This window comes from Podarcis bocagei, assembly GCF_964188305.1.
Source record: "Podarcis bocagei genome assembly, chromosome: 6".
Classification (NCBI taxonomy): domain Eukaryota; kingdom Metazoa; phylum Chordata; class Lepidosauria; order Squamata; family Lacertidae; genus Podarcis; species Podarcis bocagei.
Genome location: NC_138130.1, coordinates 85,133,230 through 85,156,501, shown reverse-complemented (window position 1 = coordinate 85,156,501; position 23,272 = coordinate 85,133,230). Strand labels below are relative to the sequence as shown.

General features: G+C 42.7%; 1 protein-coding gene across 3 annotated transcripts in view; it reads right to left on the bottom strand.

Moving 5' to 3' along the window:
* RDX (radixin) overlaps positions 1-19,866 on the bottom strand; it is a 33,941-nt gene extending 14,075 nt beyond the window's left edge. The window contains exons 1-5 of one of the 3 annotated variants that reach the window (XM_081199364.1): positions 19,517-19,866; positions 12,477-12,593; positions 9,496-9,573; positions 2,757-2,840; positions 2,291-2,386 (exon numbers count right to left, since the gene is read on the bottom strand). In XM_081199364.1, the coding sequence (XP_081055490.1) occupies positions 2,291-2,386; positions 2,757-2,840; positions 9,496-9,507 (192 nt within the window). In that variant the 5' untranslated portion in view covers positions 9,508-9,573; positions 12,477-12,593; positions 19,517-19,866. Of the gene's footprint in view, positions 1-652; positions 691-2,290; positions 2,387-2,756; positions 2,841-9,495; positions 9,574-12,476; positions 12,594-19,516 lie in introns of those variants that run through there. The other 2 variants (XM_081199363.1, XM_081199365.1) reach the window with 2 other exon arrangements.
* Between the last annotated feature and the right edge of the window lie 3,406 nt (positions 19,867-23,272).

Here is a 23,272-nt window from a genome sequence, read left to right as displayed (position 1 = left end):
TCTCAAGTAAAGTGCACTAATTGATATCTGGCAAGCTTCGGTGTGTGTGTGTGTGTGTGTGTGTGTGTGTGTGTGTCTGTGTGTATCTGAGAGGTTTACCAAGAACTGCACAAAAAGATTTTTTAAATCCTAATGTTTGATAACAATGCAAGAAAAGGAATAATAGTTGCAGTATATATTCAAGTGGTCTGCTTTTTCATAAATAGCACATCAGGATTTCCCATTCCACTAACCCCCCCCCCCCAAAAGACAATCAGTGGGTTCTCGGTTCAAACTTTTCCTTTAAAAAAAACTATGGCAAACTTTGGGGTTCTTCCAAACTAGTGGATGCCTCCCATCCTGTTTTTCTCAGTAGAGTGCTCATCTTTAGAGGGGAGCAAGGGGGAATGTCCCCCCCACACTTAATGAGCTATCACCTCACATTTCTCTGCTTTCATTTAAAAAGAGCAACTTGAACCTGGCATGAGATAAAATGTACTGGAGCTATTCTTCTTATTTTCTGTGAGAAACCAGCCAGTTTGCCCCTCCCTCTATAAAAAAAATCCCGCAGAAGCCCCTGCACAGGGCTGCAATCCTGTCAGCACTAACCAGTGATGTTTGCATTAGAATAATTTGTAACGTATGAGAGAAGAATGTCAAACCCTTCTCTTACCATTTTTGCTGCACCCCATCTCAAGTGCCTCAAAAGAACTAATGAGTTGAAAGACAAAAACAACTAGAATTATTGCCTTAGAGCAAAGTAGAAAGAACTCAGAGAACCTGAACAGACGTTATTCTACCTGGCTTCAAACACACCCACAGGAGATCCCTGTCCAAACTCTGTTTCCACCCTCAGCTCCTCTCACTGCAGGGAGAAATATTTGATTAAACTGATCCCACACTTATTAGAACATAGCTCTTCCAGATTGCAGAGACACATCAGGCAGATGTGAAGCTGCACCCTCTCTGATAAATTCCCAGGGTCAGTCTCAGCAAGACTAAGATCTGAATGAAAACATTTCTACAGGAGACAAAGAAAGTGGGTTCTATAACTTATCCACTTCCAATGTATTCCATGCAGTGTTCGAAACTCCCATTGTTCTAGGCACATTTTGTGACTGGGAATTTCATTAGCACAAGCTGTTTCTGAGCTGTGGGCACAGTACTGCACCTAAGATTTCAAATTAAAACTGCAGAGTAGAAGGAAAGGAGGATCTTTTTCTGCCTCCCCACTTCCAGCTACACTCTGAAGACTGGTGAAGAGACCCTCTTAAGAATATTATTAGCGGGGTGGGCAGGGGAAGGACTAGACCATGTGAAAAATGAATGTAATATTTTAGCTGCAGTTCATTCATTTTCAGCTTTGTATTCTTGTTATAAAAAGTGCGCCTAGACATTCCGTTGTTGTGTCCATAACCTTGGTTTCAGGTGCCATTTAGCTCTAAGCTTTCATATCTCAGTTTCTAACACTGATTCCCTGTTGTGCATCATCACAAATATTAATACCACCCTATGGGAAACAAATCCAGAAACCTCTTAAGATTTCAAGTATGAACTAAATTCTCCATATAAACAGAAAAAAATGGATCAATCAGTTTAGAAATGTAATCATTCAGAGCAGGGCTTCTTTATAGTTTATAGTTGGCCACCATAAAAAGAAAGAAAAGAAAATGGGCATCTGACTTTCAATTTTTTCTTCAATAGAATAAGGATTTTTAGTGATTGAACTGATGTACTCTGTGAAGGCCATTTTACAAGTCAAGCTACAGTGGTACCTCGCAAGACGAATGCCTCGCAAGACGAAAAACGCGCAAGATGAAAGAGTTTTCCGTTTTTTGAGTCGTTCCGCAAGACGAATTTCCCTATGGGCTTGCTTTGCAAGACGAAACGTCTTGCGAGTTCTTGTGAGTTTGTTTCCTTTTTCTTAAAGCCGCTAAGCCGCTAATAGCCGCTAAGCCGCTAATAGCCGTGCTTCGCAAGACGAAAAAACCGCGAGACGAAGAGACTCGCGGAACAGATTAATTTCGTCTTGCGAGGCACCACTGTAATCTTGATATGATTATCTTGACTTGTAAGATGGTCTTAACAGAGTACATCAGTTCAATCACTAAAAATCCTTATTCTACTGAAGAAAAAATAGAAAAAATAAATCTAAACTGAAGATGTCAAATTGGTCAACTAACATCACAGGACGTACATGCATCTTTATTCTAAATGAAAGTGAAATCTAAACTAGAATACTTTTTTAACACCACCTACCATTCCTTCATTGCAAATTGAATTATTTTAAATAAAACAAATTATACATTACCTTTTTGTTCAACTTCAACCAAGTTGAGTATCCTTTGCTGTCTACATACTGTAGTCCAAAAAACCAAACTTCCCGTAGGCCAACTGTTTTTACAACCTTAAAAAAGAAGAATGACATCAATACTAGTCACATAAAGCTTCATGATTAACCCTTCAATGAGGGGGGGAGTGGTAGTAAGCTCTGCCACAGCTAAATAAGCAAATGGCTGGCCAACTTCACAGCAATATGGTTCTTAAAGGGCAAGAATGACCACAGCAGTAAGCCATTTTGTTGCAGATAGCAACAGCAAGTGCTGGTTAAAATGTGACTCCCAACTTCCCATTGTAAAAGCCTGCCACGTCTAAACCAGGACACTAGTACCTACAGGTGCAGCATTATCAGCCAAGGATCCATGACTAGCTGTACAATAAGTGTAAGTCACAGTTTGCTATGTCATGTTTGAATCAGCCCATAGTAAGACGATTACCTGATCAAAAAGCTGTTTTCCTGTTGTGTTGGGCTGGATAGCAAACTCCAGCTCTGCATCCATTGTGGTGACTCTTACATTAATCTGCATAGAACAAGAAGGTATTAAGTCTAAATAGAATTTCATACTTTGATCAGCATTACTGTGCCAAATTATAAACTGACACAACATCTTACACATTCCATGTAACTAAATAAAAAGTTAAACAACCAAACTAAGAACTGGTAAGAATGAAAAGTTTTTTAAAAACAACACAGAGTTTTGTGACCTTTGCCAGGAGTTAAAAATTGCAACCTGATACAGTGGTGCCCCGCAAGACAAATGCCTCGCAAGACGGAAAACTCGCTAGACGAAAGAGTTTTCCGTTTTGGAGGTGCTTCGCAAAACGAATTTCCTATGGGCTTGCTTCGCAAGACGACAATGTCTTGCGAGTTCCTGCTGGGGTTTTTTCCTCCCCCCCCCCTTTCTAAGCCGCTAAGCCGCTTATCAGCTGATCCGATCAGCAGATAAGCCGCTAAAAGCCGCTAATAGCGCTAATCCGCTAATCCGTCAATGGGCTTGCTTCGCAAGACAAAAAAAACGCTAGACGAAGAGAATCAAAGAACGGATTCTTTTCGTCTTGCGAGGCACCACTGTATGCAACAATTAAATTCCATTGTCACCAGGAAACTCACTGTATCTGTTTGATCTATCCAAACTCATTCTAAAGGATAGCCCCAACTCTTTCAGATTTGTAATGAACATCCTCTGTGGCATGAGTCACTAACTCAGTCACTCTTGCTACCTGCAGGTTGCTCACCCCTCCCACCACTGAAATTAAGCTTGAAAGAAGCTTTAATTGTAGACAATAAACTAGATTGCTGTATCATAATATCATTTGGGATATTAACCCTGGTACTCCAACAAGCACTGAACACAAAATCTTATGCTTGGAAGAGTTTAAAAATTGTGAATAATATCTCTGTTTTGCGTTCTGAGGGAGTGATTTACAGCCAATTTTAATCTCTGAAGAGATAGATGGCAGCCCAAGAAAGTATCTGGAAAAAGATGCTTAGATTTTAAAGATAACTTTAAAAAAGGACATTCTATGCCTTGAAAAACAGGCAAATACACAAGCCATACATTTTAGTTAAAATGGCAATTCAGTGAATGAGATAAAATAGTAAGGATAATGGAGTGGTAAATGACTAGAGAGAAGTGGCACAGTCCACGTTCGCTGCACTCCAGGATTAGCTTGCCTCAGAGTTAGCTGAGAATGATGACTTGCTTTCTAGGAGCAGAAGTCAAAGAAGCTTGCCTTAAACAGATCATTTGTGTTGTACAAAGAGCATCAAGGTTCTGCCCCCATTGTAAATTAGATGCCTTTGTCTCTAATGATCTAGCAGGGTGCATGTATGCACTGTACGTACATTGTCTCTTTGAACTATGGCAACATGTTGGGAGTTTTTAAGCCCAGCCTCCAATATGGTTCTCAGTTGTTGTTATCGGAATAGGTTTCCTTCAGTGACAACCACAGAAATGTCATACGTAATTTGGCAGACTAGCATAAGCTTTGTAAGCTGACTGTCTTTCCCGACAGAATGTCTCACAACAGTCATGAGGATATAAATATTTTGTTCTATTCTGACAGGAGCATAGGAATTTTTTGCTGACCTTATAATACCCAGCAGTATTGCTACCAGGACCCAAAGACACCTTTTATTGTGCATACCTCAGAGCCTTCATGGTTTTAACTACAACCCTCTTGCTGTATGTATCAGAGGCCATAGGCTGTATTCAAGTCAGTGGAAGGGCACAGAAAAGCCCTACTGTGCTCTCCCATTCTGAACTCTTTACAGAAGTCAAAATAAAAAAATTCCTTCCAGTAGCACCTTAAAGACCAACTAAGTTAGTTCTTGGTATGAGCTTTCGTGTGCATGCACACTTCTTCAGATACCACGTATCTGAAGAAGTGTGCATGCACACGAAAGCTCATACCAAGAACTAACTTAGTTGGTCTTTAAGGTGCTACTGGAAGGAATTTTTTTATTTTGACTATGGCAGACCAACACGGCTACCTATCTACTCTTTACAGAAGCATTGCTGTTTCTAACACATTTGGAGCATAGACCTATGACAAAAACTTTTTCATGTGCTAAGCTAATATACATATACAGATTCAAATTTAGGCAAATGTTCAGAGGGGGGTGGAAATAAAACTGGCAATCAGGGCTTACAGCTATGAGGTGTCAACAGTATTTTCTGGGCCCAGTAAACTGCACCTGCAACCTACTAAAATTGAGCAACTGCCTCTGTGCAAATTAAGACAGTGAGTGGCTGTGGATCTCTCTTAGCACTTCACTCACCCCACTGAGCCCCGCCTCTGTTATGCCCCATCACACCCCCGTTCTGCCCTCTTCCGTGTCTAAAAGGACCCACATGTCAGAGTTCATGTGTCAATTGGACGCACCTAAAATAGTCACTGCCTGTAGTTAATATACACCAAGGGTCACCAATGCAGTACCCACAAGCACCATGGCTTGTGTTGATCTCCCTTGGCAACCCTGGGCAGAGGGCCCCCAGACACCGAGCTTTCATTTTAAAATAATAATAATAAGTATCTAGACCTCCTAAAAAGAAGGTTACGAAACAGAATGTGCACATATCCTTATAAGTAATCTATATTAAATGAGGTAGGCTAGCTGCTCCCTTCTGTAAGTGAAGTAAGAAATTCAAAAAGGAAAGCCCTTTCTAGCATGAAATAGTTAAGCCGAAAACTTCCCAATGACTATACTCTCTAATTTTGTTTTATGTCATGCCCACCATGACAGCTATTTTGTGTTATCACATGCCTCTGGGCCAGTCATTCTGTGACTAGTGCCAACAGCATGCTCTCAAAATTCAAAATGTGCCCACTGATACAAAAAGATTGACAACTGCAGGAACCATAGTTAAAGTTGAGGTATCTGACAGATGATCACTTAAACCTTGGTTCATTGTGACACAGAAAAGTTAAAAGCAACAACAAGAGCAGCTGAACCTTGAGAGTGGTTTGAATTCTTTGTCACCCTTCACTTGCGGCTCTGTAGCTTTGGAACGCTGATGAATCCTTAACCATAGTTAAGAGGTGGGATGTATTCAAACATAACAATAAGTTACTGTTAAATTTAACTAAGGTTTGTAACACAATTACAAACCTTGATTAATGAATGTCCTTTAACCATAGTTAATAAACCTTAGTTAAACTGCTAGCCTGAGACATAACTCTTACTCATTGCTTAATAAACCATAGTTATGTGTTAATCAGGCCAATGATTCTCCCTTGAACACTTGTGTGCTAATATTTATAACACGAAATAATCTTTCATATTTGGCACTATTGCTTTCTAGTACAATTCATTTTATCAAAGAGTGATATTCTGCCTTCAGGATTCATAAGAAATCCTAGATTAACTGATGCATTTAATTGTTGGCTTACATTAATTGCAATGCTTTTTGATATAAACACTTATCTAATGTGCACAAGTAACATAGTATTTGGAAACAGATGCACTGCTAAAGCTGAAAAGGATTTTTAATTTTAATAACTGGGTTGTTTGACTTAATTAGCATGTATTTAAGGAGCATGCGAATTCATTTTAAATGCATGCATTCCAGAAGGCACTGTGCGCTTTAAATATTCTTTTTGTGTATGGTTGAGACTCAAACGGAAATGATTAACATACCAGACAAAACACAAAATGCAGACACGTGGTAGGACATTTAGATTCTGAACATTCTGCTTTGAATTAGTACAGAAAAGTTATATACTGAATAGTACAATCCTTTGAAAAATGCAGAAGTACTTATTTAACTTATAGTGCCAGGTAAGATTGAGCCCTTCAAGCCTCGATCCTGATACTCCTTTAATAGCAATAGAAACATTATTTGTCAATAATTACAAATGTGCTTGAATGTAGAATGAAAGAAAATGCTACTGCTATTATTTCTTGCTTGCTTTTTGTGGGTTTGTCAGTGTACAGTGGTACCTCGGGTTAAGTACTTAATTCATTCCGGAGGTTCGTTCTTAACCTGAAACTGTTCTTAACCTGAAGCACCACTTTAGCTAATGGGGCCTCCCACTACTGCTGCGCCGCCAGAGCACAACTTCTGTTCTCATCCTGAAGCAAAGTTCTTAACCCGAGGTAATATTTCTGGGTTAGCGGAGTCTGTAACCTGAAGCATATGTAACCTGAAGCGTATGTAACCCAAGGTACCACTGTATTTCTAAAATGAAAGGTTTGGGCTCTATGCCTCTCTGGATATCACACTGATTTCACTTCATTTCCTAAACCTGGAAGATATTCTCCCTAATGTCAGATATAAGAGGCTGATTATGATTACTCTGGTGTGATGTACTCAGCACTTGAACAGAGATTATTACTTCATATTTTCAAAACTGAGCCATGCATTACAGGGTACATTCTTATGTACACTGGCTCAAATGAAACACATCATTTTTGTCTATTAATTTAATACTTTGATCTTTTAATTTAGAGAAGAGGTGTTATTTTAATCTAGAGAAAAACTTAAATTGACTGGGAGGAAACCGAATGCAACTGAAAGCAAGCGCTCCTCGCATTTTTAACATATTTCTGTGTTTAGGTCTTATTGTTTTCTACAATGGATGTGTAGGTGTAATCTACATGAATCAAAAAAACTGATGTTATGTGGTATGGCTTAATTTTTAAACAAGAGGCATGGAGTTACTCTTGTCTGAAAATCATTGTGATGAAAACAGCAAGGTTAAAAACTGCAGCCCTACCAAGTCAGAATGTTACCAATCACCACTGCCTACAGTACAAAGTTAACCTGCTCTTGCTTCTTGTCCTACCTACCACTGGCACGGGTCCCCTCCCTGAATGGTTGACCACAAGGGAATACAGCCCTCAGACCAAAAGATATCCCCCACCCCAGCTCTAAATGATGCTAGGTAGGAAAGCAGATCAGGAAAAGATTGTATCTTATGCAGGCACACACAAACTGTAAAAGATTATCAAATGTACAGCTGCTACAACCCACCATACTCATGAAAGCTGCACACTTCATTGCACCCTGGCAGTGCTACTAGTGTTACACTCTAAGCTACACATTTACTGCAGCAATCTTCATCAGAGATCCATGCATCATCACTACAGTTCATCAGGTTGAATACAAGTCTTTCTAAACTAGCTCACTATATTTGGATATACGCTTAAATAAGGAAAACAAAACAAGACTGTACTCTACACAACAGCAAGACTCCTTTATAGCTACAGATTAGAACAAAAGTGCCTTTATGGCACCCAGACAATAATATTGTTCAACTGCCTTTTAAATATATAGAAAATGAAGCTGCAGTCAGAATGAGTTATTCAAGGCCATAGGCATGGAAGAATATTATCAAACCAGACTTGCACGTAAGCAAACGTAGAAACAAAAAATAGGTATCAGAAATAATGCCAAGAAGCAGCATAGGAAGTAGTTGCAAAATACCAAGTAGTACGGTAGTTTTTCATCAGATTACATAGTGTGGTATTAAAATAAGTTTTACACGGGGCAGACATATTAAAGTAAATAAGTGTGACTAAGTTAGTACTGTATACCTATTGAAATTAATGGACCTAAGTAAGATTTAATTGACCACCACCCCATAGCTACAGAAAATTATGTCTCAATAAATAATAATTTTCCCTCTCACACAAACACAAATCTTGACCAAGAGCTAATCATTTAGAAAACCAAACAAAACATACACAGATCCATGCATCATTAAGTTCAGTGCCTTCTCGCAGGCTTCCCATAGTCATCTGGTTTGTGACTGCATGTTTAGCATGGTAAAGAGGAGACTGAGAGGAGCTATGATAGCTCTTCTCCTATATCTATAGGGTTGTCACATGGAAGATGGAGCAAGTTTGTTTTCTCCTGCTCCAGAAGCTAGGACCTGAACCAATGGATGTAAGTTTCAAGAAAGGAGATTCCGACTAAACATCAAGAAGAACTTTCTGACAGTAAGAGCTGTTTGACCATGGAACAGATTCCCACAAGAGGTAGTGGACTCTCCTTCCGTGGAGCTTTTTAAGTAGAGGTTGGGCAGCCATCTGTCATGTATGATCTAGCTGAGATTCCTGCATTGCAGGGGATTGGACTGGAGACCTTCAGGGTACCTTCCAATTCTACAATTCTATGATTACAGCCTCCCTTTGGAAGTCTCCTATGATGTTTCTATATATCAACTGAGAGAAAAGATAGCAGCAGCAGTAATTAATAGTAATTATTAGCAGGGCTTTTTTCACCCGGAACTCACTGGAGCTGAGTTCTGGCACTTCTCAGGTGGGTGCCATTGCCATTACAGTCATACCTCATCTTATGTTAGCTTCACGTTACTTTTTTTCAGGTTGCATGCCGCGGCAACCTGGAAGTAAGGGAAAGGGTTACTTCTGGGTTTTGTCGCTCGGGCATGCGCAGTAGCGCTAAATCGCGAAAGAGCCAAATTGCACCGCGCACCTGCGCAGATACGGCACTTCAGGTTGCGGGCTTTTCACATTGTGAATGGACCTCCGGAATGGATCCCATTCGCAACCAGAGGTACCACTGTATAAGGGAGGCGTTCATTGTGAGTTCGGACACCTCTTTTTCTAGAAAAATACCACTGATTATTACCTTACAAAAACATCTGCTACGAGTAGCAGACAACACACTGAGCTGAAAGCCAATCAAGTACAAGAAATAGATTACTTACTGGTTTCGGCATTTTCCCCCCTTTTCTGTGTTTCTGGTTCAGTTAAATCATCTGCTGTACCACAATCCTTGTACTTTTCTGTTGAAACAAAGTAATTATTTATAACTACATGCAGTTCACATTTCACTAATAAGATAAGTGGCCCATTAATACTATAAATGTTCAATATGCTGTTAAGTATATACATATGCATCTGCTTTGCATAGCTACATTGATTTTACATGGAAGGAGAGGAACTAATTGGTGCATGAAAATTTCAGAAGACTGTGCTTAATTAGACATGTACAAAGAGAAAATTCTAGTCTTTACAGTTGGCACTTGGTCCTAACATTTTGCTTGTGAGCACCAAAACAAATTATTATTTCTTTGTTTGAAGCTGGACAGATCCACGTAAAGATTAAACGCAAAGGCTGCTGGAAGAATTCTATGGTATTTCCGGAAATCTACACTATCTACTTATTACTTAAGTATAATAGCAGTTATTTAGAACATTTATATGCCATCTTTCAGTTTTGAAAATCACACAGGGAGCTTCCAAATTAATGTTAATAAAAACTAAACAAATCCAGTACCAAACACTTTGACAGCCACTATGCCAGACAGGCTATAGAAGCAGATTTCTTCCCCCACCACACCCATCCCAACCCCAGTCTTAGCTGTCTTACAAGTGATGGGAATAAACTGTTGAGTTAGTGCATCATCATATTCAAGTGTCTATATCCAGCTTGTACAATGTGCCTTGCTCTACCATAGCCTTCCACAACCTAATGTCTGCAAGATGCTTTGATCTACAACTCCCATTATTCCTACCCAATGGCCATGCTGATGGGGGTGCTGATGGTCACTGTAGACCAACACATCAGGAGGGCACCAGGTTGGGGGAAGAGTGACCTACATTATATGTATTCAATCCACTACACATTGTGGATGTAAGGATGCAGCATCTTATAATCAAGGCAGAAAATCCATTCCTCTGCCCTTGAACTCTTCATCAGCTGTCATTTTACAAACTACAGAAAATGCTATTTTTAATAGACATTTCCAAATAATGTTTGCCAAAAGCCTATTATTTATAAAAGACAACCATTTTATGTCTGTTGAATCTTTTTTTATCTTAAATATTCATGAGCATGGGAAGGCTAATAAATTGTTTTAGTATTATTATTTATTAAAGTTATTAATCACTTTTTTGTCATGGCAACTCAAAGCGACATACAATATCTTAAGCAAAAAACAAACACATACCTACAATAAACACAACATTAAAAAATGGATGTTGCACTGCCTGCCATAAAAACGACAATCAATGTTAGAAACTGAAATATAAAAGCTAGAAACCAAATGGCGCCTTTTTGTTATGGTCACCACAATATGTCTATGTTTTATCGTGTTTTTAATATTCTGTTAGGAGCCACCCAATGTGGTTGGGGAAACCCAGCCAAATGGGCGGGGTATAAATAATAAAATTATTATTACTATTATAGGTGTTTTTTTAAAAACACACACAAGATGGGGGATCTAGCTGAAGATACACTGGAAAAACAGTCTAGAAGAGATGTGACTGCAGTTTCATTCTAGCAAAAGGGGGGGGAAATCAAACCTCTTTTACTCAATCAGAGAGGGTAGTTTGCCAAAACCTGTATTTTAAAAACTTGAGAACAACTTTATGTAGAGAATTTATTTGGTTCTTTTTGCAATTTGTGGTATTTGAAGGATTGCAACTACCCCAAACAACTTGGTGTCATCAGCAAACTTTGCTAACTTGCCTTCAGGAAGGACAAGAAAGATGCTCTGTCTCATGCTACAGACTTGGGTTCAAAAAGCAGACAACACACATCCAGTAAATCTCACTCACTGTCACAAATGGGCAGGATCAGAACCAAGAACTAGATCAAAATGGTTTTCTTCTCTATTTTAGTATTTATTCTACTTACACTCCTGCCTTCATACCAAATATGCCATCAGATACACAAAATCAAACTTCAGAATGGCCAGGTACACAGGAAGGGAACCCTTGCCCGCAATTTCCCCCCCTTTTGTCGTAAGGGTGGGTGTGTATAAACCTCTGGCCAATGCCTGCCTGTAGGATGGTCTCTGTACAAAGGTCAGACTCACATCCATTGCTGCATCCACTTTCACCTCTCTGGCTAAACCTACCACAGGAATGCAGCTCTCCCCCCCATGTCCCCCTGAAAGCAGCTCTCAGGTTGAAAAAGGTTCTCCAAACCAGCTTCAGATTGATAAAGTACTTCACAAAAGGCTCATTAAAATCTGTTACATAATATAAAATTATAAACCAGGTTCTGTTTATGAATGAAGAAGGTTAAGCATATTAAGACTGCATCACTTGGCTACTCAGCAAATTAGTGCTGGTAGCTCATTTTCTTCAATTCCTTACTCTGGACTCCTACAAACTATGTTTTCTTAACCAGAATAAGAAAAATATTTTATATTCCCAATTTTACTTCAATTTTCTGAACTTTGAAACCCAAAAAAGTACCGTATTTGTTGGCAAAAGTAAATGTGCCATCAAATCTAATGCACACCTTAATTTTTGCAACATAATTTGACCAAAAAAAGGTGAGCATTAGATTTGAGTAAATACGGTATGTAGAACAAAAATTGTTAAGACCTTCTACAGAGGCACCACATGCAAAGTGCCCTGAAGAAACCTTTATTACACTGACAAGGATCAGCTTTCTGCAAACAAAATCATGCCTGACAGACTTTTAGAATACTTTTAGTATGTCTACCTGGGCCTTTGAAATCCAATATATCTATTTTAAGATCCACCCTTATTATTTTTACTGTTCTTCTGTTATTTGTTTTAGCTGTTTTTAATATCCTGTTGTTAAATTGTTGTAACTTGCCCTGGGACCTCACAGTGAAGGGCAGGCAAGAAGTATAATAAATAACATGGGACCAGGAGTAGTCTTGTAAACAAGACTATAAGACTTCTACAAAGCTTTGAAGTTCCTCACCAAAGATGCCTTTGTAAACTTCAGAGCAAAGGCAGGAAAAATCAGACAATGGAGTGAAGCAAGCACTGGGGTCTCCCAAGAAGCACTGGAACTGGTGCTATTTAACACATTCATAAGCTATTTGAAAACAGAGATTTATAGGTGAAAACAAATAACTCAGGACAGTGAAGACCAAGCAGTCAGTGAGGAACTCCAAAACAATCTCTTCAAGCTGGGTGAATGGGCAACAAAATAGCAAAACAATTTGTAAAGTGAGGTGTACTGAGGCAAAATACACTAAACACATAAATACTAATGGGATCTGAACTGGGATCTTCACAAATAAATCAATGTAAGTATCAACAGCAGTTGAAGGGGCTGGTGGGGGGGCATGATACAGGAGGAAAGGGTTTAAACTCCATGCTTACTTACCAATCCTTACATTCCTCCCAACTGCTATTTAAATAACAAAAGCAGGCACACTATATAGTAAAGGTAAAGGTAAATAGTGGAGAGTTTTGACCAAACGTGATCCACCTGGAGTAGGAACCGGCAAGCCACTCCAGTATCCCTGCCAAGAAAACTCCATGGACAAAGACAACAGGCATATAAAAGTTATGACGCTGGAAGATGAGCCCCTCAGGTCGGAAGGTGTCCAACATGCTACTGGGGAAGAGCGGAGGACAAGTACAAGTAGATCCAGAGCTGATGAAGCGGCTGGGCCAAAGCCGAAAGGACGCTCAGTTGCGGATATGCATGGAAGCGAAAGGAAAGTCTGATGCTGTAAAGAAAAATATTGCATAGGAACCTGGAATGTAAGAACCATGAACCTGGGTAAGTTGGATGTGGTCAAAAATGAGATGGCGAGAATAAATATTGACATCCTGGGCATCAGTGAGCTAAAATGGACGGGAATGGGCGAATTCAGTTCGGATGACTATCATATCTACTACTGTGGGCAAGAAACCCGTAAAAGAAATGGAGTGGCCCTCATAGTCAACAAAAGAGTGGCGAAAGCTGTACTGGGATGCAGTCTCAAAAATGATAGAATGATCTCGATACAAATCCAAGGCAGACCTTTTAACATCACAGTAATCCAAGTTTATGCACCAACTACTGGTGCTGAAGAAACTGAAATTGACCAATTCTATGAAGAATTACAAGACCTTATAGAAGTGACACCAAAGAAGGATGTTCTGCTCATTGTAGGGGATTGGAATGCTAAAGTAGGGAATCAAGAGATAAAAGGAACAACTGGCAAGTTTGGCCTTGGAGATCAAAACGAAGCAGGGCAAAGGCTAATAGAGTTCTGCCAAGAGAACAAGCTGGTCATCACAAACACGCTTTCCCAACAACACAAGAGACGACTCTACACATGTACATCCCCAGATGGGCAACATCGAAATCAGATTGATTATATTCTCTGCAGCCAAAGATGGAGAAGCTCTATACAGTCAGCAAAAACAAGACCTGGAGCTGACTGTGGCTCAGATCATCAGCTTCTTATAGCAAAATTCAAGCTTAAACTGAAGAAAGTAGGAAAAACCACTGGACAGGTAAGATACAATCTAAACCAAATCCCTTATGAATACACAGTGGAAGTGAGGAACAGGTTTAAGGATTTAGATTTGCTGGACAGAGTGCCTGAAGAACTATGGGTGGAGGCTCGCAACATTATACAGGAGGCAGCAACTAAAACCATCCCAATGAAAAAGAAATGCAAGAAAGCAAAGTGGCTGTCCAACGAGGCCTTACAAATAGCGGGGGAGAGAAGGCAAGCAAAATGCGAGGGAGATAATGAAAGATACAAGAAATTGAATGCAGATTTCCAAAGAATAGCAAGGAGAGACAAGAAGGCCTTCTTAAACGAGCAATGCAAAGAAACAGAGGAAAGCAACAGAATGGGAAGAACCAGAGATCTGTTCAAGAAAATCGGAAATATGAAAGGAACATTTCGTACAAAGATTACCATAATAAAGGACAAAAGTGGTAAAGACCTAACTGAAGCAGAAGACATCAAGAAGAGTTGGTAAGAATACACAGAGGAATTATACCAGAAAGATATGGATGTCTCGTACACCCCAGGTAGTGTGGTTGCTGACCTTGAGCCAGACATCCTGGAGAGTGAAGTCAAATGGGCCTTAGAAAGCACTGCAAATAACAAGGCCAGTGGAAGTGATGGTATTCCAGCTGAACTGTTTAAAATTTTAAAAGATGATGCTGTTAAGGTGCTACACTCAATATGCCAGCAAGTTTGGAAAACTCAGCAGTGGCCAGAGGATTGGAGAAGATCAGTCTACATCCCAATCCCAAAGAAAGGCAGTTCCAAAGAATGCTCCAACTACCGCACAATTGCACTCATTTCACACGCTAGCAAGGTTATGCTTAAAATTCTACAAGGAAGGCTCAAGCAGTATGTGGACCGAGAACTCCCAGAAGTGCAAGCTGGATTTAGAAGAGGCAGAGAAACCAGAGACCAAATTGCAAACATGCGCTGGATTATGGAGAAAGCTAGAGAGTTCCAGAAAGACATCTACTTCTGCTTCATTGACTATGCAAAAGCCTTTGACTGTGTTGACCACAGCAAACTATGGCAAGTTCTTAAAGAAATGGGAGTGCCTGATCACCTCATCTGTCTCCTGAGAAATCTCTATGTGGGACAAGAAGCTACAGTTAGAACTGGATATGGAACAACTGATTGGTTCCAAATTGGGAAAGGAGTACGGCAAGGCTGTATATTGTCTCCCTGCTTATTTAACTTATATGCAGAATTCATCATGCGAAAGGCTGGGCTGGATGAATCCCAAGCCGGAATTAAGATTGCCGGAAGAAATATCAACAACCTCAGATATGCAGATGACACAACCTTGATGGCAGAAAGTGAAGAGGAATTAAAGAACCTTTTAATGAGGGTGAAAGAGGAGAGCGCAAAATATGGTCTGAAGCTCAACATCAAAAAAACGAAGATCATGGCCACTGGGCCCATCACCTCCTGGCAAATAGAAGGGGAAGAAATGGAGGCAGTGAGAGATTTTACCTTCTTGGGCTCCATGATCAGTGCAGATGGTGACAGCAGTCACAAAATTAAAAGACGCCTGCTCCTTGGGAGAAAGGCGATGGCAAACCTAGACAACATCTTAAAAAGCAGAGACATCACCTTGCCAACAAAGGTCCGTATAGTAAAAGCCATGGTTTTCCCAGTAGTGATGTATGGAAGTGAGAGCTGGACCATAAAGAAGGCTGATCGCCGAAGAATTGATGCTTTTGAATTATGGTGCTGGAGGAGACGCTTGAGAGTCCCATGGACTGCAAGAAGATCAAACCTCTCCATTCTGAAGGAAATCAGCCCTGAGCGCTCACTGGAAGGACAGATCGTGAAGCTGAGGCTCCAATACTTTGGCCACCTCATGAGAAGAGAAGACTCCCTGGAAAAGACCCTGATGTTGGGAAAGATGGAGGGCACAAGGAGAAGGGGACGACAGAGAATGAGATGGTTGGATGGTGTTCTTGAAGCTACCAGCATGAGTTTGATCAAACTGCGGGAGGCAGTGGAGGACAGAAGTGCCTGGCGTGCTCTGGTCCATGGGGTCACGAAGAGTCGGACACGACTAAACGACTAAACAACAAAAGGGACCCCTGACCATTAGGTCCAGTCGTGGCTGACTCTGGGGTTGCAGTGCTCATCTCGCTTTATTGCCGCGTACGGCTTCCGGGTCATGTGGCCAGCATGACTAAGCTGCTTCTGGCAAACCAGAGCAGCGCACGGAAATGCCGTTTACCTTCCCGCCAGAGCGGTATCCTAGGTTCTTTGTGGCTGATTAGCTGCTCTCCCTGTGCAAAGGTCAGAGGGGGCAGGGTTTCTGTTGAGTCAGGTGATTAGCGGTGGGAGGAGCTTATCAGAGCTTGCAGGGCAGCAGCTGAAGGAGGAGCAAAAGGGTTTTCTTGTGTGTGTGTTTCTTTGCGGCTGATTAGCTGCTCTCCCTGTGCAAAGGTCAGAGGGGGCAGGGTTTCTGCTGAGTCAGGTGATTAGCTGTGGGAGGAGCTGGAGCTCTTCTTGGAAGCAACAGAGAACACCGTCTCCACCAAGGAGACGACAGGGGACACCCCTGAGAAGGAGGCTAGTTCACCAACACAGGTGCCAGATATATGGAGAAACGTGACTCAAAGAAGTAGGAGGCCCAGGGTTCGCTCTGATTGTTTAGAAATACACAATCGCTTTGAAGTCCTCTCCCCTAGCAGTGAAGACGAAGAACAGACTCCATTTGAGGATCTCTCCCTATTACAGCCGATCAGGTATATGAAGACGAGCAGCAAAGTCAGTCCTCAGGGAATGTGCAGGCGACCTTGGAACGGACAGCTCACGGAAGAACCCCGACCAAACCTAAGAGGAGGCGTGTAGTGGTGATAGGGGATTCCCTACTGAGGGGAACAGAAGCAGTGATCTGTGGGCCTGACAAGATGTCTCGGGAAGTGTGCTGTCTCCCCGGGGCTAAGATCCAAGATGTAACTGAACGACTGCAAGGAATCATAAAACCCACTGACAAATACCCCTTCCTCTTGGTTCATGTGGGAACCAATGACACTGCAAGCAATAGCCTCCAGAAGATCAAAAGAGACTACAAGTCTCTGGGCAGGAAATTGAAGCAATTAAATGCACAAATTGTCATCTCATCTGTCCTCCCAGTTGAACGACGTGGCCCAGGGAGAGAGGGGAAAATAGTGGAAGTGAACAGCTGGCTTCGCAAATGGTGTAAACAGGAACAGTTTGGATTCTTAGATCACGGACTGCAGTGCTCTGATGGTGCTTGGCAGGGGGTTGGACTCAATGGCCCTTGTGGTCTATTCCAACTCTATGATTCTATGATTTATCTACGTGCACTTTGATGTGGTTTCGGACTGCTAGGTTGGCAGGAGCAGGGACCGAGCAACGGGAGCTCACCCCATCGCGGGGATTAGAACCGCCGACCTTCTGATCGGCAAGTCCTAGGCTCTGTGGTTTAACCCACAGCGCCACCATATCATCTACTTTGGCCCATGATCTGATCCAGTACTGATGCTCACTTGTTCTTAATAAGGGAATTGCAGTCTTAAAGCTCTGCAGCACTGCAAGCACTTGAAGTCAAAGGGACTTAGGCAGCCTATGTGGAGAATTACAGCCAAAGTTCTCAAGCCTTAACTTTTAACTTTAATTACTTTGTTCATAAGCTTACCACCATAAAGGAGATTTGCATAAAACACTGACCCAAATAACTCACAATACAATTATTGTGCTCGTTATGTAAATTAATACATTAAAAAGGCAAAAAAACACGAAAAAGTAGATTCGTTTTCAACAATGGACAGCATCAGTCTTTGGATCAGTTTCATATGATGTCATTCTTTATTTGTCTATTATGGGTGCTTTTATCATGAACACATGATTAGCGCATGGGTGAGCTATACTGTGGCTAAAATTCTGTTTGTGTTGGATTTTGCAGAACTTTTGCATTTAATTACTTTTAAAATGCTTCATCATCCCCACTTCAATCTGGAATACTTTCAAATTCTCCAGATTCTTGGTCTACTGGCAGCTAGCTGAGGTCTGATTCTAGGATCCAAATTTCAACCTGTACCGGGAAGAATGGGAAGAATAAGGGGGGCAAAGGGGGGCATATGGAGACTGGTGATCATTTCTGACTCTGCAGCGCTCCAGCAGTCACCATTTCCTTCAGCTGCTGCATGCTTCTATGGACTTTCCCCCTCCTCCTGAAACGGTGACAGGCAAGGGGTTGGGTAGAAGTTTGGCAGCTGCCGACATGAGGAACGTGTTAAAAATGTACTCGTCCCCGTTCGCAACAAGTAGCTGAGCCGCATGACAGAAGAAGCTTCAAGTTCAATCCCCATTTCCGCCCCATCTCTTCTATTCTCTCCCCAATAATACCGACCACTATTACTACACATGCGGTGGGGGGGGGGGGACGGAGACGACGACGACACTCGATTATTCTCGTACAGCAATTTGCTAAACAAGCTTAACTGGGAAATAAGCCCCGCAAATAATTCCAACAGAGCTTCCTTACAAGCAGATGTGCATTAAGCCTGGGGTGTTAAAAGACTTGCAGCCCGATCCCACAACTGACTTCCGAGATGCAACTTTCTCCCCAGCTCCGGATTGTACATTCTGCCCTTAAACCAAGCATATCCAACAGAAATTAATTCCACGCAAACGTGCTTAAGTTCAGGTTGTTCGGCTGCAACCCTCAAGCAGCGCTAAGCAGGCAGGGATCGTAAACCCTATTGAGATTGCGTGCGTTTGTGGGAGCGGGAGGTTACTACAGAGTAAACACGCTCCGGGCTGCTCTGCCTGCCCTTTCCCTTTTTTTGCTAACAAAGGAAATAAATCAGCAGCAGCGAAGGTGGTCTTGTAAAATGCCGTTAGTTGGAAATGTAAACATTAGAGGCAGCCTGCAGCATATGACACTAACCTTCTGTGTTTGTGTATGTACACACACACATATATACGCGCGCGCGCGCACGCATATATATGCATATAAAGACATATACATGCATACACATATACACACACTTATATGGAACGATTACGCCTTCCCGGACCAGTGACCCTCTCACGCCAGCCCTTCCTTCCTTCCTCAGGGGCTGAGGGGAGTGGGCGGGTGGAGGAGAAAAAGGCGGAGAAGCGGAGAAGGAGTCGGGAGTCCCCGCGGAAGGAAATACCTTTTGGGGGGGCGGGGAGTGAGTTGAATCGCTGTCGGGTGGGGGGGCGGGCGAGAGAGAGACGAGGAATAATCGCTGCTGAGGGGGGCGAAGGGAAGCGAAGAGTTTCTCTCTCCCTCAGATACAAACATAAACAGTGTTTCGGAACTACGATTCCCACCGCCCACATCCCCGTTAAGCTTGCGCAGGAGCCGGCAGTGCGCGCCGGGGGGGGGTCTTCCCTCAGCTTCTGCCCCCCAGGTGTGAGGCGTGAAGATGAAGCGAGGGAGCGCGAGAGGGAAAGGGCGAGGCCTGGCAAAGCAGCACCGCCGGGGTCGGCCGAAAAGTAGCCCGCTGTTCTCCCTCACCTGGCGGCTGCGGAGGCTGAGGCAGCCCGGGGGCGGCGAACTCTTCGCTTTCCTCTTCCTCTCTGCTTCCAGGAAAGAGGATTGGGTCCCAAGCGGCGGCGGGGCCGGAGGTGGGAGACGGGGAGCCACACACGCACCACCACGACGGCGCCCGCGCAGCCCCCTCCGCAGCCGGCCAGGAGGCGCTGCAGGGCCGCTCCGAGCGTGGATGAGGTGCGCGCACTCGTGCGCGCTCTCGCTCCCGTCCCTCCTCCTCCTCTCCGTCAGGGCCTCGCTGGTGCTGCTACAGCTTCGCTGCCGGAGAAGCGCCAGAAAGTGGCCGCTGACAGCTCCGCAATATGGCGGCGGCCGTCGGTTTAGAATTTTCCTTTTCCCTCCCCCTCCCCACCCTATCAGAGTTCTTGGCGCCTCCGCTTCCCTACCGGGCATGCGCGGACGGAAGCGGGGGAGCATGCGCCTTCCGCGAGGGTGAAGCCGCTGGTTTTCCCTGAGCTGAATTTGGGAGAAGAGGAGACGCGCGCGCGACGGGGGGAGGGATGGTGTGAGTAACGGCTGGCGGTAAAGGTCGGCGCGCGAGAAGGACCGTTGCTCAGGGTCACGTGGGAGCGGGTCTTGGGTCCCGCTTTGTAAGGCTGCAGCCACCTACACACCAATACATCCCGGATCCTGTGCATGTTTACTCAGGAGCTAAGTCCCACGTGGTTCAATGGGAATTGCTTCCAAGTAACCGGTGGATAAGTTGGAAAGAACTCGGTGCTTGAATTGCTGGAGCCGAGGAGGGGGACCCTGGCCTTTCTTAACCTGTTGCTCCAGGAAGCTACAGGATGCTAAGATTTGGCTAAAATTGTGGAGAGTCAAGAAGCAAAGCTTGTATGTTTCATTAAGGGACACATGCATAAAGGTAAAGGGACCATTAGGTCCAGTCGTGGCCGACTCTGGGGTTGCAGCGCTCATCTCGCTTTACTGGCCGAGGGAGCCGGCGTACAGCTTCCGGGTCATGTGGCCAGCATGACTAAGCCGCTTCTGGCGAACCAGAGCAGCGCACGGAAACGCCGTTTATCTTCCTGCCGGAGCAGTACCTATTTATCTACTTGCACTTTGACATGCTTTCGAACTGCTAGGTTGGCAGGAGCTGTTGCAGAAAGGCTAGATGATGGCGTGCACACAAATTTCATTTGTTTTTGATTAATCATGGGTTACCATCATGTCTGAACTCTGCTGTCCATTGGACACAATGGATTTCCTCCATTTTTTATTGTCATCTTAATTGTTTTATTATTTTTATTCCTGTTGGGTATGTTTACAGTCATACCTCGGGTTGAAGTCACTTCAGGTTGTGCGTTTTCAGGTTACGCTCCGGGGCGACCTGGAAGTAACGGAATGCGTTACTTCCGGATTTTGCTGCTTGCTCATGCGCAGATGCTCAAAATGATGTCATGCGCATGTGTAGAAGCGGCGAATCGCAACGCACAGACGTGGGTTGCGTTCGTTTCAGGATGCGAACGGGGCTCCGGAATGGATCCCGTTCACATCCAGAGGTACTACTGTATTTGTATGTTGCCTCAAATATGCTGTAGAAAGGGGTCTTTTAAATTTATACACAAATAAAATCAGAAGGGTACAAATCCTGTAGCCATTTCCACATGATGAACATTGCTGCCTTGTGAGCAGTCTTACATCTGTGTGATTAAAGATGGCCAAGTATGTAAATGTTTGATATGCAAATCATTTGATCCCCAACTGTCAGGAAATATTCTGCTAGATGCACATAATTTTGTCCTAGCAAAATTAAGAAACACTGGCAAGTAACCATTATCAAAACAATCACTCTCTACATGAACAAGGTTATCTTAGGTAAAGCCACCAATAAATACAGCTCTACATACAATAACAAAGGATTGAAAGTATGGGATTGTGTTGACTAGCAGAGCTTTAACGTGTGGAGCTAACAGAACTGGATCAGAAAAAGCTATTAGCCCAGACACATTAAGGAAAGTGCCAATACTGGCACACAAACAGCCAGAACAGCATTTTTATAATTGAAAGTGCTTCAATAGGGACAAAAGTAAGGTTCTGCACTTAGGGAGGACAAACCAGATGCACAAATAAAATATGGGGAACACCTGGCTTACTAGCAGTACATGTGAAAAAGATCTAGGGATCTTGATGGACCCCAAGCTTAACATGAGTCAACAGTGTGATGCAGCAGCAAAAAAAAAAAAAAAGCTAATGCTTTTCTAGGCTGCATCAACAGAAGTATAGTGTTCAGTTCAAGGAAACAATAGTCCTTCTTTATTCTGCCTTGGTCAGATCGCACCTGGAATACTGCGTCCAATTCTGGGCACCACAATTTAGGAAGGATGTTGACAAACTGGAATGTGTGCAGAGGCAAGGTGATCAAGGGTCTGGAAACCAAGCCTGATGAGGAACAGTTGAAGGAGCTGGATATGTTTGGCTTGGAAAAGTGGAGACTGAGAGGAGATATGATATGAATATCTCAAGGCCTGTCACGTGGAAGAGGGAACAAGCTTGTTGTAACCTGGCCTGGGACATTATGGTGAAGAAATTGGATATATGCTAAGAAATCCAATACATAATAATCAAAATAAATTGTAGAGTTAATAGAAACTTTAAAGGTCATGCAGTACAACCCCCTGTGAGTGCAAGAACTGAAGATAGTGTTTGTAGCCACCACTTATTGTGGTATGGCTAGGCATGCTGTACAGACCATGCAACATAGCTACTGAAATTTTCTTACTCCCCTCCTTTCCTTGTTGCTCAGGACAGAGATAAAACAAGAGTTGTTGCAGGCTTCACCCTTCATTTCCCCTGTCACCTAAACTTCCCGTGAACCAGAAAAATTAAAACTCTGTACACAACCAGTGTTGAATGTTGTCCTTTGTGTATTGTTTTTTCTTCCCAGGGGTAGCAACCACACAGATGCAGTGTACTACAGGGGGAAGCCAAGTTTTTCCTTTTGTTTTCTTTTGGTTTGGGATGAAAGTACAGTTCAAGTCACAGTCAAGCAGGAGAGAGAGAGTTCAGTACGAAGGGAGGAGTGAGCCAATTGAGTTACCCATTCTGAAACACGCAGGAGCTATTAATATAACTTGCCCCTGGCAGTCTTCTAAAGGCTGAGGGAAGAACAGAGAAGAATTTCCAATTAAAAGAAGCAGCAAGAAGAAAAAGATCTGTGATTGGGGCAGGGGGGGGGGAATAAAATCTCATTGTGAGGAAGCATACGGTTATGGAAATAATGTCCCTAGGGAAATTGCACAGTCTCCATAATTAAAGTCATTTAAAATTAGTCAGGGCAAATCACTGACAGATATGTGGCTATGGCTATGAAGATGCTTGCATGCTCAAAAGGGGTGGAGAGAGCAAGTATATATTAGACATTTTAATGAGTCTTTTTCATTTCTCTAATAAAAGGGAATTAAACTCCCATGGTAAAGGACTTTAAACCATATATTTAGGGCTTCCTTATTCATGAAATTGAGAGGACCTTTTCAAAATAAATAAATAAACTGATGCAGAAATGTGGAGAACAAGAGATTAGAAAAACAAGGAAATCAAACGGGACAGATCCGTCCAACCCTAATCGGCACAATTCACAAATGACCTACAGTGTGACCTTATGCAGAAAATGAAAAGTTGGGGAGAAGAATGTGGACAGGGAGATAGGGTCACTGAAGCAAGACTGCAGTAGCAAGGACAATGCAGGAAGCCACATACCAAATCTAACTTGGAGGTTGC